The 17,348-nt window shown below is 36.4% G+C and overlaps 1 protein-coding gene across 17 annotated transcripts in view; it reads left to right on the top strand.

Moving 5' to 3' along the window:
* FOXP1 (forkhead box P1) overlaps positions 1-17,348 on the top strand; it is a 612,918-nt gene that overhangs the window by 534,707 nt on the left and 60,863 nt on the right. For all 17 annotated transcript variants that reach the window (XM_067463468.1, XM_060766355.2, XM_060766354.2 and 14 more), the window contains one exon: positions 9,292-9,396. In XM_067463468.1, coding sequence (XP_067319569.1) covers positions 9,292-9,396 — 105 coding nt within the window. The remainder of the gene's footprint in view (positions 1-9,291; positions 9,397-17,348) is intronic.

The following is a 17,348-nucleotide window of genomic DNA, read 5'->3' as shown; positions in this document are numbered from 1 at the left end:
ATTGCAATTTCTTTGGATTGATTGATTTCCCACAGATTGGATATATCTTTTCACAAACTGTAAATACCTCCTACCAGGCCCATAGCCAGGGTGGTGGTGGTGGTTTAACAGTTCAAACTCCCCTAAAATGTGTCAGGTTAAAAAAAAAACCTGGTTTACTCATGAATTTTAACTGGTTAACCAATTCAGCAGAGCCTAGAGAAGACAATTATGCTGGGGAAAGTTGAAGGTAAAAGGAAGAGGGGCCGACCAAGGGCAAGATGGATGAATGGCAACCTTGAAGTGACTGGACTGACCTTGAAGGATCTGGGGGTGGTGACGGCCGACAGGGAGCTCTGACGTGGGCTGGTCCATGAGGTCACGAAGAGTTGGAGACGACTGAACGAATGAACAACAACAACCAATTCATGAATGAACCAGATTTTTTCTAACTTGACACATAGGTGGGGGAAGGGGGTTGAACCCTTAACACCACACACACACACCCGTCCCGGCTACGGGCCTGCCTCCTACCTAAAGTTTTTTTAAAGAAATGGAAGGGCTGTTTCCATTGCCACGAGTGGCAACTTGTTTCCTATGTCAATCAGCACACTGTGCTATTTGTTGGGGCAGCAGCACAGAAAGGGAATTGAACCCTTGAGGGCTTACTGGTTACAGTTTTTTAAAAAGATATCTTAAACACTGAACAGTGCGTGTACAGCCTTCAGTACTAAATTCGGTATTATGATTGTCAATTATTTTTTCTATGACTCCTGCTCCCAACTTTGAAGAAATAAAATTAGATATATACTTGATAATTTGATTTTTCTCAAGTTAATTACTATGTACATCACGATCAGTCCGTATACTTCATTTCAAAGAATTATGCTTTAAAATGAAATGAGACATTATAATCCAGTATATCTATGGTGTTCCATCCGTGCACACATGTAACCTATATTTTAATGCATAGACAACAACTCAAAGACTATTTGAATTCTTCTTACTATGCTCTCTAAAGTAGTGCCAGAGCAGAATACATATGGTATAGTACAATATATAATATCGATATTGTGCTATGCTAATAATATATGTTGTATGTATATATATGTGAGTCCTCTTTGAGATGAGAAGGGCGGCATATAAATGTCATAAAATAAATAAATAAATAAATAATATGTGGGGCATTTTATAATTTAGCCAGGCATAGTCAGGTATCTCAATGTCTTCACATGTCTCTTTCTTGTCCTAGAGTTGGATGATGACAGTGAAGATGCTTGTATCTCTAGAATCTATAGCATGTCAGGTTTTTTTTGTGGGGGGAGGTAGACATATTTATGTTTTTTGTTCATTTTTGTGGTGGTCCTGCACCCCAAATCCTGTGAAAGATCGGGATAAACAGTACTCTTGGTATGCTGAATTCTACTAAGTTTACCATAATTGCACATAGAAATGTTTTGTTGATTTTTTCCCCCTTTCATCTTTTGAAGGCTGGTCTTCCTTTTACTCCAGTCTTTTCAAATTTAAAATTCTTTAGGACCTAACTTTGTCCTCCTCTCTATACTCTATATTGGACTTCTGTAAGAGGGATGTCACCATTCATTAGTTATATTGCAGACACAATAATACATGTTCTTTACCAGGTATTAGGCACACGTTCCCAGTTTCTGCATTCACAGAACACCAAACAGCTGCTCTTTTCTGTCCTTTTGTAATCTCAGTAAGATTTTAGCCCTAACAAACAAATTGGTAGTAACACTTTCACTGGGCTTAGCCAGTAACTTCCAGTATTTATGATGCAATGCTAATTTCAGAAAAAAAGAAAGTTTTGTTGTGGCTGCTGTTTGAAACTTAGCCATTCACATTGTTCGCCTTACTAGTGTATACCTATAATATCAACTGATTCAACAGTTGGAGAAGGAAGGTAGCAAAAATATAAGTTACCATCATTCTAGTTGCCGAGTCCGCATCAAATCCTGATGGGATGTGAAATCCTCTAATTAAACATGATCTTAGAACGAGAAGAGGAAAGAAAATGTGATGATGACGATAATGAACAAAAAATGAATGACAGCTCTACAAGTCATTTCTCCGTGTATTCACTGGCAGACTGCTCAAGCTTAATTGTTTCGAATAACTCAGTAACTTAAGTTTTGTAAGCCAAATGACAGCATATACGTCTTGAAAATTAGATAACTATTTTATTGGCTCATTCAAAATATTTAGTATCCAGTAATTTGGATTGCTATGCACATTTAGATGGCCAAATATTTTCTCGGTGCTTAACACTATAAGAGCTGAAAGGGTAAAAGGGCCAAACATGTGGGCATGTGATGCGGCCATTTTGTGAGAGGCCAGTGGTGAAGAAAAAGTAAATGCATCTCCAATTTGTAAATGTTCTTACCAGGCACAAAAATCTTAGGAGTAGCCAATACATTGCAGTCTGACCTTCTTACAGTAAGTCCATCCATATGAGAAACCCGCTGAAGAACAGACCTACTCAGGTCTTGCAAATTCAGAGCCATGGCTTTCTTGACCAAGTCAGTCCACCTATAAGTCACTCTCTCTCTCTCTCTCTCTCTCTCTCTCTCTTTGTCTTCAGCTTTATTTTCCAGTGAGTCATGTCATCCTATGGTGTGTCCAGAACACGATAGTCGCAATATAGACACACTGACTTCTAGAGGAAGTTTGTGCTTGATTTACTGTCAGACCCATCCTGCAAGTTGCTATTAAGTATTGTTACAGATTGTGTTCAAATCTCTCAAGTCATCCTTTATATGACTTTATCAAATGTTATTTGTCTCTCATGAAACTCCCAAAAATATATTTCACATTATTTTTCATAGGACACAGTAGATGTTATAGACAGAGTAGATTTTAGGTTTGTCAACATTCCATTTATTGTGTTTGCAATGTTAGAGTGGGGGGAATTGTGTTTTCACTATTTGCCATTCTCATTTTCCTGTTTTTCTATGTATTAAAATACTCTGTAGTGCCTTGAGGCGTTCAAATATGGGATGAAAACTGCATAAATATTTGGGGTTTTTCCCACATTAGGGGAAAACTCCAGTAATTATTTATCCTTGCATCCAAAGATGAGATAATTGAGGATTTATTCTTCTTCTCACTCAATCTCATGTAGTATTTTCATAGAATCATAAGAGTGGAAGGGGCTCTGTAGGCCAACGGGTCCAACCCTCTGTTCAATGCAAGATCTCCAGCTAGAGCATTCCCAGCAGTGCCTATGAACAAGTGTATTTCTTTATTTCCTGGATATAACACATAGAGAGTGGTTCTCATTCATTATGACCATGCTTTTCTTTAGAGGTTTATAGCAGCTTCACACAATATGATTTTCCTGTCCAGTGATGATCATGGTAGGAAGAAATGTGTATACTTTTGACTATCTGCTTTATTTTTAAATTTTAAGTTCACCATTGAATTTTGCTAATGTTACACCAATTTATTTTATACTACAGAAACTCAAGATTAATTTTGACTCAACCTTTAGAGTTTCTTGTAGATCTGGCAGAACATCTCATTTCTATAGATTTTTATTCTGATACATTTTTTAAGGCTGTGTACTGTTTACTGGATCAGAAAGTAACAGCAGCACACCATCTATATATGAATTTACCTCATTGCTGCCCATCCCTGAGGAGGTTCCAAGGAAGAAAGAGCAAATGGACACAAATATCATCAATGTCCCAGGCACATTTGGGCAGGGGGAGTTGCTATATGCTAACATTAGATAGCTTAAGAAGTATTGTCTGAATGGATAGTACTGATTTTTCAGATGTATTTATCCTCTTCAGCATTACAACTGTGTATGCACAATCCAAGTGATCAAAGAGCATCCATCCGAAAGACTTACTTGCTGGCTCCCTCTTGCGAACTGTAAAACATTAAATGCTTTCTTTGCTGAATCTGATAGATGTGATGTAATTCCTGATTTCTCTGGATTTATACATAATTTTATAAAAGGATTTAGCATTTGTGCCAGGATTTCTGTAAACATGTTTTGGTCTTGGTTTAACAGAGTTATTGGGAAATTCCACCTCACTATTTACAAATAACTTTTGAAATCCAAGTAAACAGTTGCACAATTGTAGTCCTCAATTTGATTGTTTTTAATCTGGAATTTCTGATAATTGACATATGTAATTCTTCAATTCTCCCTCTCATCATTTCTCCTAAGTCACATAAATATGCAGATCTTGATTTTGTTATTTCTGCTATGTATTTGCATGCATTACAATATTAGTACTAGACAGAAACAGTTTAAGAAACATGAAAGATAGTTTTACAGTGTATGGCTTGAGTTCTGAAGAGTGGAAAGGATTCAATTAATTTATTTTAGACTTTTGATATTTGTTTATATATGGAGTGGAGGGTTTTTTGTTATTGAGGTCTTGTCAAGGCTGTGTAAATTATACCTTTTAAAATGTAGAAATATAAATTAAATTAAAGATTTAGAAAATTATGTAGAGCTATCAGATTCCATACTGTTCATGGTTCATACCACATCTGTACAAAATCCTATATACATGGTTCTCAGGGGATATTCTCATAAAATTGCCTAACACTATTAGTCTTTATTTTTATTTTAAAAAACAGATTACGATATAGCTATGTTCCTTGCATTTATCACATATTTAATGACTTTACAGAATGCTTCAACAAGATGCTCTTCCATTTTTGCAGTTGTCCATTGTTGATTGTAATAGAACATCTTTTGCTAGGTCTACCAGACATGAATGTGATAAGGGCTGACATACTACAAAATTTGTGGCTATTAACATTAGTGCTTGGTTTTCTGCTTTTCTTTTCAAAACTGTAGACCAGTGGTTCCCAAACTTTTTTTGACCAGGGACCACTTTGACCAGGAACCACACTCCAAAAAAAGAGGTACAAATCAGTTTTTGGTCAACTTTAGATTCGGTTTGGTTATTTGGAGTTCCGATTCAGAAAATTGCATTGGATAGACCACATCAGTTCTTGCTTCTGATGCAGAACATATGTCATCCAGTAGTCGTCATCTGCTCGCCCACAGAAAACTATAACCTCAGCACTATAAGAGGGTTTTTGCGAAACCAGCCACTCTCGTTGCAACACTGTAGTAACTGTGAGGCGGCAGACCATATTTTAGTTCTTATGGACCACTGGTGGTCCACAGACCACAGGTTGGGAACCACTGCTGTAGACAGTGTTGAGAAAGTTAATAACAACAACACCACCACGGTGACTTAAATCATTGAGCTGGGCATGATGTAACATTTATTTTAAATACCCTGTAGTGAAACCAACCCTAAAGGAGATCTTCTGTCTTTAATATATATAAGTAGTCCCCAAGTTACAAACAAGGTAGGGTTTTTTTAGATTTGTTCTTAAACTGAATTTGTGTGTAAGTCAGTACAGGCACATACATAAACATATATATATACACATACACACATCCATGCATACATACACATACACATACATGCTTTGGATAGCATAGGGAAGGGTTAACACCCTGTGGTGTTTGTTTTGGAGAATGTGCCCCTGTTCATAAGATTTAACCTCACTTTCTGTCCCTGTGATCATTGGATTTTGAAAAAAATTGTTTGTTGTGGAAACAAGGGTTACTGATAAAGCTTCAGCAGAGACCCCCTTTTCCCATGATAACTCTTAATGAGCGCATTTCTCTTCTGAGGAATAGATTATTTCTCACTTGTTGTCTCACCTGTTCTTAAATATGAGTTATTTGTAAGTTAGATGTTTGTAACTCAGGGACTGCTTATACTTGAATTGAAGACAAAATGTATTGGTACTATTGTTAACTCCCATTTGTTTGTTTTTTTTCTCCCTTCCTCTGTCCTCCTTCAGCTTTTATCTAAGAAAACCTATCATTTATATCAAAAAAAACAATTTCTTGAAATTCACACTTTATTTTTCTAAGCAGGAGTCCACACAAGTATATTTATATGTGACTTGAGCTGACTCACATTTTGATATTAAGACCAAAAAAAAAAGCATGCAATGCAATTTGTTGTTATGGTTCTTTCCTCTTAATCATATCTTTCCCTTGAAAAAGAGATAGTTGACCTTCACTTATTGTGCTTCATATAGCTTCTGTAACAAATATGTTTTAAAAATTGGATGTACCGCTAGTGTGTTTTCTAGTCCAAGGCACTCATTGGAGGCTTTCTATGACTGCCTACTACTCTCTTCTTAATTGCTTAGCTCCAACATCCTGCTTCATGTCATTGTAGGGCAGTAATCACATCCCTACATTAGGGCTGTTGAATGGAAGAAATAGATTCCATGTTACTTTCAGAGTTAGTAGATGCATACAGGCCATACATATGTTTTATTTTTTTACTCCAGATCAAACTTCCATGCTATTTGTGGGATGTACTGTTCATCATTTATACCCAACTCTGCTGGTATCAGCCATCCAGCTCCAAAGCAGTGGTCCTGACCTAACCACAGTATGGGATATCATTACACCTGTAATGCCATCACAATGCATCTATATGGCCCTTAACAACTGTAGATGTCTAGGAATTTGGAGTTTGAGTGCAAACAAGAAGTCACTGGCATAATGTTAAATCTCAGCCTAAAACGATTAATTGAATCCCTATAGTTGGTAATAGATGATACTTCCATTCATATGTATGGGTATCCACCCTGCCTGGGACTCAAATTGATAATACATATTACTCTTCAAACAAAATGGAAGGAAGGTGACTGGGCCAGGACCATTCATTCAATCGAGGTCTGACATTCTCTGCAGTGTATTACACTACACTGGCTTCTCCAAAATTAACAAAATGTGTAGTCTTATGTAGCCCCATAGATTCAATTCTTTGTTGCCTGTTATGGGTTTTTATGTTACTATGTTGTGTTTTATTGATTTCATATGCTTGTCCCTAGCTCTTGGATTCTTAAAAATATTGCATATAATTAGTATAAAAATACCGTGATCTAGATAAGCCAAGTATATTTAACTGAAATATCCATTTATTTTCCCTTTATACTTCGCCTTTGTTACCCCCTTCGTTTTCTCCTTTTTCTTTCCCATGCTAGACTGTAGACTGTCAGCCTTCTGGAAACCAGTCCTCTCTTTTTGCACTTTGCAATGTACTGTGCATATTGATGGTTCTATGTAATTAACAAGGTGAAGAACAAAATTGTGAATGTGATGGCTTCATATTTGGGAGTCTTTCTAACTGTGATAGGAGTCTGTGTGTAACAGAAAAAGAGAATAAGATTTAAATTGTACACATTCGAGGAAGCATTTTTAAAATTACTGAGACAGCATGTCTCTCGTCTTGGAGTCGGTCACACTTGTAAATATGGCAGGATAATAGTCACAAATAAAGTGAGACCTATTTTATCCTAAGATTGCAGACAGATAAGCATCTGCAGTAGTTGAGGGATGAGCTGCCAATTATTTGAATTTAAGTTGATGAAGATAGCCAGTGTACTACTTCAGATACAAGCATCTCCTAGACAAGTTCATCTTCACTATCATAAAATGAAGATTTGCGGCAGCACGTGAAAAGTGTGGTTTGTTTTGCTGAGTGCAAGCTGATCAGAAAATGAACACATAAAAGCCTCCCAATTTATATATGCATGGTGTAAAGGGCACTTGCACAAAATACACGAATCCATACCCTGAGATCAACTTGTGCATCTGAAGAGTGGTAGTTATCGTATCTTTCTGTCTGTTTCTAATATGCAATTCTAATACATTGTCTTTTTCTCTGTGAGATTTTGTTTCAAGCAAAGTGTTCCATCTTAGTGCTTTGTATTTTGTATATAGAACAAATTTCATTTGCCCCACTTAACTTGTAGCAACAAATTAAGAATGTGTCTGCCTTATATTTATTGAACTATGATGTTTTGCTATGTAAAATTCCAGCAGAATTCTGCCCAATAAAAATAGCACAGTACTAATATTATTGTTCTCTGGAAACAAAAATATAATAACTGTTTACATTCATGTTTTAACATGTTTATATGTATTGAATATAACTGAAAAAACCTGGGTTTTAAACTACTTGCAATTAAAATTTCTCAAAGCCTTGTGCATATATATTACTTTAATACCTTTTTTATTCTGAAGTTTGTTACAGAAAAGATTTTAGTTCAGTTTTTAAAAATATATGTCTTTCTTTAATACAATAATGAAGGCAAGAATTGTATTTAGAACAATTTTTAAAATTATTTTCTGTATTTGTATCCCGCCCTTTTCAACCCCGAAGGGGACTCAGAGCGACCCTACAATTGGTAACAATTTGATGCCTTATCAAACAAACAATAATAAAATCAAGATATACATTAAAAACTTAAAAATTGAAACAGCAATAGCTTGGATGTCTCATGTTTATAAAAACAAATCACGGATGGTTATGGAAATTATCAGATAAAATAATGTTGTTGCTTAAGAAGTTTTTGTGCAGAAGTGAAGTAAAGATATTTTGGAACACAGTTCATCAGTTAATGCAACAGATACATTTCCCTGAACGCCACATGGCCTGGATCAAAGCATCTCGTGACTTGGATCAGTGCAGCCAAATCATTACATATTGATTGGAAACCTGCTAGAGATTTAACCCTTTTGTGATCAGAAGGTTATCTCTCTGATACTCACAGACATACAGTTTTAAAACTGTATTTTGGAATAATATAAAACATTGTTTCAAAATTTAAGTGTTAATGATTAAGTTAATGTTAATTTTATAGTGGGAAATATTTTGCTGGGAAGTATGGGTAATGCTACAAAGAAAGCCTTAATATTAGAGAGGAAGCAATGCAGAAATGTATGTATCTTTTGTTTTCTTACTTTCTAAATAATTATTTGCATACTAACTATAGCAATTCAACATCTTAAAGAATCCTGAAAATTGATTAAGGTGTTGAATTGCTATATTCAGAATGCAAGTGTAGTTTTCCAACCCAGTGTATTTCATGTAAATATACCGTGTTCAAATATTTTTTGTATCAAGTAGAACATCAAGCCACACTGTCAAATGTTCCCAACATTCACGTTCTCTGTTTATTCCAGTTCTTTACAAAACTTCTAATTAATTAATCAGACACACACAACCTGCCAGCTGCAATCCCTGCAAGGCTTGTGACTGTTCTGTCGTAAAGCTCAAAGGAGGGCTTCATGAAACAAAATGACTTGTTTGTTCCTGGGTATTTCATTTTGTTTATGTATTATACCTATTTGTTTTGCTTTCAGCACCACAGCGAGACAAATTCATTCAAAGCATCACATTATAATGCTTTTTCACTTTTTTTCTTCCTTCATTCCTTTAGTTTATCTCACGAAGAGCACTCTCATAGCCATCCACTTTACGGGCACGGAGTATGCAAATGGCCAGGCTGTGAAGCGGTATGCGAAGATTTCCAGTCTTTTCTAAAGTAAGAATATACATACATATCTATCTGTATATATACACACACAGATATGTTTGCATTTCAAATACTTAAGCATGATTTTCCCCAGAACAAGTTGAAATACCTCCCAATGTCATTAGCTTCCCTTCAAAAATGTCCACTGTATATCCGCATGCCATAGCAATGCCATTGTCCTCAGTCAAGCCTGTATAGCAGAACATTTAATGGAGGCTGCCAAAAGAACCCATTCAATCCAGTTCTTCCATGTGGCATATGTGGATCTTATACAGAAAGGTTCATGACAGTCATCTGCTAACCATCATGTACATATATCGTATTATGTAAGTTTTAACAGACCTTAGATGTAGTGTAGAGGCTTGACTCATAATGTAACCTTTTGATTTGATTGATTTTGTAATTTTAGCCTGCTTTTATTGACTATAGACTGGCAAACTTTCATGCAAAATTAAACTGTGTCAAATGAGTAATTAATGAGTAAAGTCAACACTGCTAAAATTAAATTCTAATTATACTAATTGAGCCCCTGTAGTTTGATGCAGACCTCTCTCCACTGCCAAGGAAAATTCCCGTATAAAGTTGCTTTACTGGCCAGGGCATACTGTATTTGCAAGGGTTCCAGCACATGTGAGTAGTGTTAGATTGTATGGAGCTGTCCGGTAGAGCGCATCATATGTGTTTTTGAAAATATAAGCATATATCATTTGGTATTCTGAAACATTCTTTTGTAATTAAGTCATAGATACTTATTACATATAGAATTGATGCTTGATAGGAACAGTAGAATTGCTACTTTTCCATACCTCTTGTTTTCTTCTGGGCAGTTTTCATATAAATCAATTGGACATAACAGTAGAATATGACTTATATGTTCCATGTGGAACTTGAAATAAAGGATCATAGGAAAAAGTCATATATATATATATAGTATAGTATAATATAGTATAGTATAGTTTTGCTTGCAATCGGTAAGATAATCAAGTGCCCTAGTGGTTTCTTTATTGGGAACATCCCTGATATGTTTCTAGTAGCTGTTTCTTGGTTTAAATCAACTTTAAATCCACAACTGTTGCTTCAGAATTACAAATCTACATTAAAAGCCTGCTGGTAGTTCTCTCCTGTATCTACCAATTCACCATTATATTGCTTATATCTACAACTTAATCATGAAATTTGTTAGCCTCCAGAACTGTTTGTAGATTTTCATAGGGTATTTATTTATTTATTTATTTATTTATTTATTTATTTATTTACATTATTTATATCCAGCCCATATCAGCCCACAGGCGACTCAGGGCGGTATACATATTGGAACAATTCGACGCCATCAATACATACATTCAAAAAGCAAAAACGATTAAGTGCATTTAGACAAAAAAGACAGTGCAATAACAATTTAAAAAGAGCTATATCCTCTCATTCCAATCCTCATCCGTTTCATCGTCTTGGCCATTCCTGGGTCATTCACCATCTCAAGCTTGACTATTTATTCCGGGGTTCCGAATGCTTGCTCGAAGAGCCAGGTTTTTACTCTCTTCCGAAAAGTCAGGAGGAAGGGAGCAGATCTAATATCCCTAGGTACGGAGTTTCACAGCCAAGGGGCCACCACAGAGAAGGCCCTGTCCCTCGTCCCTGCCAAGCGTGCTTGCGAAGTTTGGTTGAGGTGAGAAACTTTGCAATAGCATGCTGGGGTTAGAGCTAAAATATGCCACCTGGATCTTGCTCAACATTGCTTTATTGTTTTTTCTACCATAGTCACCATGAGCAGCTTTCTTGTTTTTTTCGTTTTGCCACAGAAGGAGGAGAACAGTCTATACAGTCTATTGAATAATATGAAAAGTGGGGGGATTGCTCTCTATGGCCTTTCTCCTCATTACATCTGGTGGGGTTGTGAGAGAAGATCTTCTTGGTAGCTGCTTCCAGCTGAAGACTTCCTACCTAGGAAGCCTACAGGGAATCTCTCCTTCCACTGCCACTAAACACTGTTTTTATTTATTATTTTTATTTGAAGAGGCTCTTAACAGCCAACTGTTTTATGCAGATAGGGATTTCCTAGAGACCAAAACCATTTTAATCTTCTGAGAGGTAGACAATATGCCTGCCTGGCCATTCACTCATCTTTCAAATGTTTTTAAATTCTATATGCATGGTTAATTGTATTTTAAACATAATTTTACTACCTTTTTATAGTTCATATTTCTTTAATTTCATGTCATTTTGTAAGCCGCTTAGAGTCTCACTTTACTTTGGTGGAATAATAGGAGATACTTAAAGTCATACAATGCAATGCAATAAGTATTCTTCCAAGAAGAAATAGAAGTAATAGTAGTAAATCAGAGACAAAATGTTGATGCACTATGAGCAGTCTGTAGTGCTTTTTCTTAAGGAACACTACAGTCTTTTAAAAATCCCAGTTGTTTTTCCTTTCAGATAACAAGAGGGGACTTATCAATATCAGCACAAAGATGGTCTATTGTAGACGTTCATTTCCCTATTTCTTTTGAAAATAAGTAGGGTCTGTTTGGTTGTCCCCCATCCCCCTCTTTACTCTGCTTGCCATTGATGGCCATGCCATGGTAGCATCAGTTAAGAGCTAACTGCTACCAGCAGGTGATTCTGCTAAATGTAATGAAACCAGTGCACCCCTGCATTGCCAGGAATACACAGGTAATGTAAAAACAAAAACAAGTCCACTTTTCCTGCTGTGGAAAAATGGCCTCATTCTTTACTGTATGAAACAATAGAGCTGTCTGCTGTGCCTCAAAACCACATTTTGTAATATAAAATATAGTTTGTAGAGAAACCACTTGGATTCCTTATTTTTCCTTTCCAAAGAGAAAAACCACTCTCAATCATGCAGTTGGAAACCCCTTTGGGGTTTAGATACATGAGGGCAGATGGAGGGGGGCATGCATTTCTGATGCATGACCACTGGTACTCTGAAGCCTTGCAGCAAAGTGCATCTCAGAATAAGCACGCATTGTGTTTTTTTTTCTCTCCAGTCTACATATTGTAGACACTTGGTTCCAGAATGCTTTCTGCCCAAGAACAATGCAACACGTTTGATTTTTAGTATTTATATTATCTATACAGCTTTCTGTAATGGGTGAACTTCTTATATAGATGAACATCAGAAGAATCAAAGCTCTAGAACCGAGTGGAAAGTGGAGCCCTGGGGCTACTTTTCACCTTCCAGATTGCATTTTTTTCTGGGAAATAAATGAATTGCTTCTCCTGGAAACTTGCAGAAAAGGTTTAACATTAAAAGATACACAGTTCCTAACTTCAGAAATTGAGTTGTCTCCAACTTCAGGTGGGAGGAAGGCATTTTTAGTAATCTGCAGCCCCACCCCACCCCTCAAAGGCTCTGAAGACAAAAAATAGGCCCTCGACCAGAGCTGCTCTAAAATGTACAAGGCAGACCTGATTAAGATATAACCTGAGCCATGGATGTGGATCTATCCCTTATGTCGACTGCCCACATTATGCATTTTGCATGAGCAGTTAATATGTATTCTTTATATGATGCCTGGTGTTCCACTAGAAGGAAGAAAGCCCGCATTTCAGAAGTATAAACGTAGGTCACATAACTACAAGTAGAACAATCAGACTAAGCAACATTCTATGTAACTTGAAATAACCAGTTAGCTGTTTATATTTTCAATATTTCTGAACCCTAAACCATTCACTCACCCCACCTCAACATCATTTTATATTCTATATTGGTGTTTTCCATTACAACTAAAATCGTAAACCATTCACATACCAGCATTGAGAGGTTGCTGAATGATGGAGGCAGGCTTGAACTTTCAATGTTGATTACTGGGGAGACACAAACATACTTTGCCTGTTGTACATATTGGAAACTGAAACACAGTGTGGTTGCTAATCATGGGCATCATAAGGAATAGTTTAGCATGAAACGGCAACAGTACAAACATCAGCACACTGCAAAAACTTTCCAAAATCTCCAGTGGAAAGCGATGGCAGGAAAGAAAAGAAGAATGTTGGATAGATTGTTTTCCAATCATATGGCCTTTTTAAGACCTTATCACATTGAAGTCCTCAAGCTGGGGGAAAGCGGGAGCATCCCTGGGTCAGCAGGAAAAACTTGTGCCCTGTATTGCCCACTTCGCCATCCCACACTTTGCCCCTGAGCTTTTCCAGACTTACTTTATGAGACACTTCCTGGTTGGAGCCAGGATGGAGCCCCGCCGGAAGTAGTCCAGTGTCATGTGGTGGACTCCGGAGGGCTCCATCCAGGAAGTGCCCTAAGACAGAGCCCAGACCATGTGTGATGAGGTCCTTATAGTATATAGTTAAGGCAAACATTTATAACACAGTTTTGTTTCCTCTTAGGAGAATGTAATCTATCAGAGTGTTTATTGCCAGATTAATTAATTGCTATGATAACTTGTTAAAAAATAAATCTCATCGGAAAAAAATATGTCCCTTACCTTTTCCTTACAGGGACTACATATTTGTTGTAATTTTGTAGCTGTTAGAATTGCCTTGATAGTGAAGATAAAGAGAGAGATTTGAGTAAGTTGACAAAAGCAACTTTGGATGTTCTATCCTACTGGTTTGCCTACTGAAGTTTCACATATGCCCATCCGCTTTCAAAGGGATGCTTGGGGTGAATCTACAGTAGACTGTAGAATTAATGCAGTTTGACACCACTTCAAACTGCTATGGCATAATACTATGGAATCACAGAAACTACAATTTTATAAGGGCTTTAACCTTCTGTACCAAACTACAAATCATATGATTCAATAGCATTGAGTTATTCCATGCAATTTAATTTTGTTGCTAGTGTGTATGTGTGTGCATAATTGTTAGCTTCTTACATAAGGAAATATCACAGCTTAATAGTATACAGGGATTTATGTGACATCATTTATTTTCTTTATATTTCTTGCACACATACATATCAGTATCTCATATGAGCAAATAATTTTGGTAACAGAAATCTGTAAACAGTACAGTATTGTGAAAGTGCACACACTTGGGATTTTGCACTGTTTTGTGAGAGCAGTAACGCATCTAATTGTATTAAAAAAAAAACCTGAGATTTGTGCCAGTGGTAGATGGAGGCTTCCTGGTAATCTGTTTCATGTGAGTTTAAACTTTTAATAAAACTAAGGAAGGCTTATGTGAAAGAAACGTATTTGACACACTCTGTAATGTTTTCACAAGTGTTTTTATCCTGGTAACATCTTGTTTATTTTAGTTGCTTGCCTAAAACTACTTGGAACATGTTAAGAAAACATTTCAGGAAAGCTTCTAAAAGAGGCTTTTGTTTGGGAGCAACTGTGAGGCTGCTCAGCTCACAAAGGTGTTAACTTTCAAGCCCTTAAGCACTTCCACATGAAATTCCAGTAACTATGCTTGTGGTTTTGCAGAGGAAAAAGTACACATTAAAGGGACCAGGTATATGCTCAGACGCACCAAAGGAAGACCGGAAATCATAAATTGTTTCAAATGCATTAGTTGCTGTTATTTGCACGTCAAAAGGTTTTAGAGCCAAAGTTACTTTGAGAGTTAACAAAACAGAGATGTCTGGTAGAATTGGTACAGTGTTAGAGAACAAAGGTATACATGGTTTTACAATTCAAACACATGGCTTTTGCTAGCTTGTGTCTTCAAACATAAATAAAATAGATGGCTGGCTAGAGGTGTCTCATGCTATTCATCCCCTGACAGGATGGCCAAACTGTATACAGTCTGTTCAGAGTGAATATACCTTAACTCTTAACAGATTAAAAAGAGGAAGACAAAGAATACTTCATTCTATTTCCTCGTTGTCAAATGTGTGAATTGGACTTCGGATTTGAATGCCACAGGTTTTAACAGCAACATTATTAACCTCACTGACATTGTGAGGAAGTTCAAGACCTTTCCAATACTTGCATCACTTATAAAAGGTCAGAGTGGCCTAAATACCACACTGCCCTCTAGTGATGCACATAATATTTGGAGGAAAAGTTTTTAGGAAAGATACTATCTGGGACATCCTTACTATACAGTTTTAGAAGTAGAAACGGAATTAGAGACCTTTTTCCTAGTCATTATTTCATTGCTGTTCATTTCCAAAATGTAAATTTGCCAACAAAGAATAGATCCTCTCTGTAAGTTTGCCTGCTGTATATATACATAGTTCTTTGTCTGTTGTTTCTCTCATAATCACACATGAGAAGTGTAGGTGTTTAGTTTATGTTTCCCACTCTTAATTTCCGGTATCTAATAAGAAAGCATTACCTAAAAGACAAGGATCATCTTTGTTTAATTTTTTTTATTGACACCATCGCCCACATTATTGCAATGTCTAAATGGTAAAATTTATTATTAGCAATAGTGTCACAAAAGTCTGAGACAGCGATTTTCCTTTCAATAAAAGTAGTTAAAATCCTTTTAGAAAATCCATAATTTTGATTGCTGGTACTTCATAAATGTATAACTGGTACTTTTTAGCTGTCTCTTTAGGGAAAAATGAGTTTTATCACCTGCAGTACCTGGGTTAATGAAATTGTATGTTGGAATTTAGCCAGAATGAAAGATGAGATCATTCAGTGATACTTGTATTAGCAACAGGTCTCATAAAAAGCTTTGACTTCTGAAGCCAAGTATTATAATGGTGGAGGGAGGGGGTCGTGTTTGTGAGATTATTTGTCATTTAAAATATTCCTGTATATTTGAAAGAAAACTGAAATTTCCCAATGCAGGGCCAGTGAGTTTAAATCTCATAAGCAAACCTGAAAGAAATATATACATGTTCATAATAGTTTAGAAAATGAATTTTCATGCTTTGAATTTGAGCTGTGGTTTCCTGTTCAAGTCTTTACAAAAATATAAGTGTTGACTTTATTCCTCCAGTGTCTAATTGTTTGTGTGGTTATTAAGCGTCCAGGAAATCTATACTAAACAAATATAAATCCAAGAGACTTTGGTGTTTTTCTTTCCTTTTGAGATATTGTAGACTGAGATTTGTTAATACACTTTCTTTTGTGCAGCCTGTATTTATTTTCTATGTTCTGTCTGTTTCCAAAGACAGAAGATCAGCTGTCAAGGTGGACTGTTTCATTGCAAAGAGAAGCACTTGATTTACTCTTTTTTAACCTTGGCTTTCTTAACTTTTTAGAGAATTCTATATATGTATCTTCATATGGTGATAAAGGAGAACTGTGTTGTGCCCTGACACAGAAGCTTAAATTCTGTGCCCGTTGCTGAAGACTCTTTTGAGATGTTTAAGCAGCGCAGGAATCCTGAAAGGCTGTCAGGCGAGGGTGCTGGTTTGAAATGTGCCCGGAATTGTTAACCAAACTCGCCTTGAAATACTGTCGTTTCCCTGCTCTCTTAAGGCATGATTAGTCACTTTCTCTGTTAACAATTGTCTTGCTTAGGTGAAATAAACAAAGAGATCTAGGTGAAATACATTAAATAAGGTTAACAATTGTATGCAACACTCGTACATCTCTCTTTTTCTGTCTTTCTTTTTCGCTCTGTGTTGTGTGTATTTAAAGATGGCATTTATCTGCCTTTGAGTCCGTTTGTATCCTTATTTTGTGGAGTTCAGACAGATTGCTCCATCTGTACTTAATTTGGGAACTTAGAATAGGTGATTTCTCCAGATATTTGATATCAGAAGTTAAGAACAAATGTGTGAAAAAATGTAACTGTTTAAGCTGGCCATTTTAATAATCTGTAATAACTACTGTGCCACATAAATGTGTTTTTATGCTAACCCGTTGTTTTTGCTTGCTGTGTGCTAGTTTGCTTTTTATATTTGCATTATCTGAGGTCTGAAAAAGTGACACATGCCAACATTCATAGCCATTCCCGATGTCTCCACACTTCCCTAGCCTTTTTATTTCAACGGCATTTCACTGGGGCTGCATTAGAGGCCATTTGAATATTTCATTTCCTATTAATTATGCACTGTGACTCTCAGTGTCATT

The sequence above is a fragment of the Anolis sagrei genome, chromosome 2, assembly GCF_037176765.1.
Source record: "Anolis sagrei isolate rAnoSag1 chromosome 2, rAnoSag1.mat, whole genome shotgun sequence".
Lineage (NCBI taxonomy): Eukaryota > Metazoa > Chordata > Lepidosauria > Squamata > Dactyloidae > Anolis > Anolis sagrei.
Note: the sequence above shows the minus strand (reverse complement) of the source record. Positions and strands in the feature narration are given on the sequence as shown.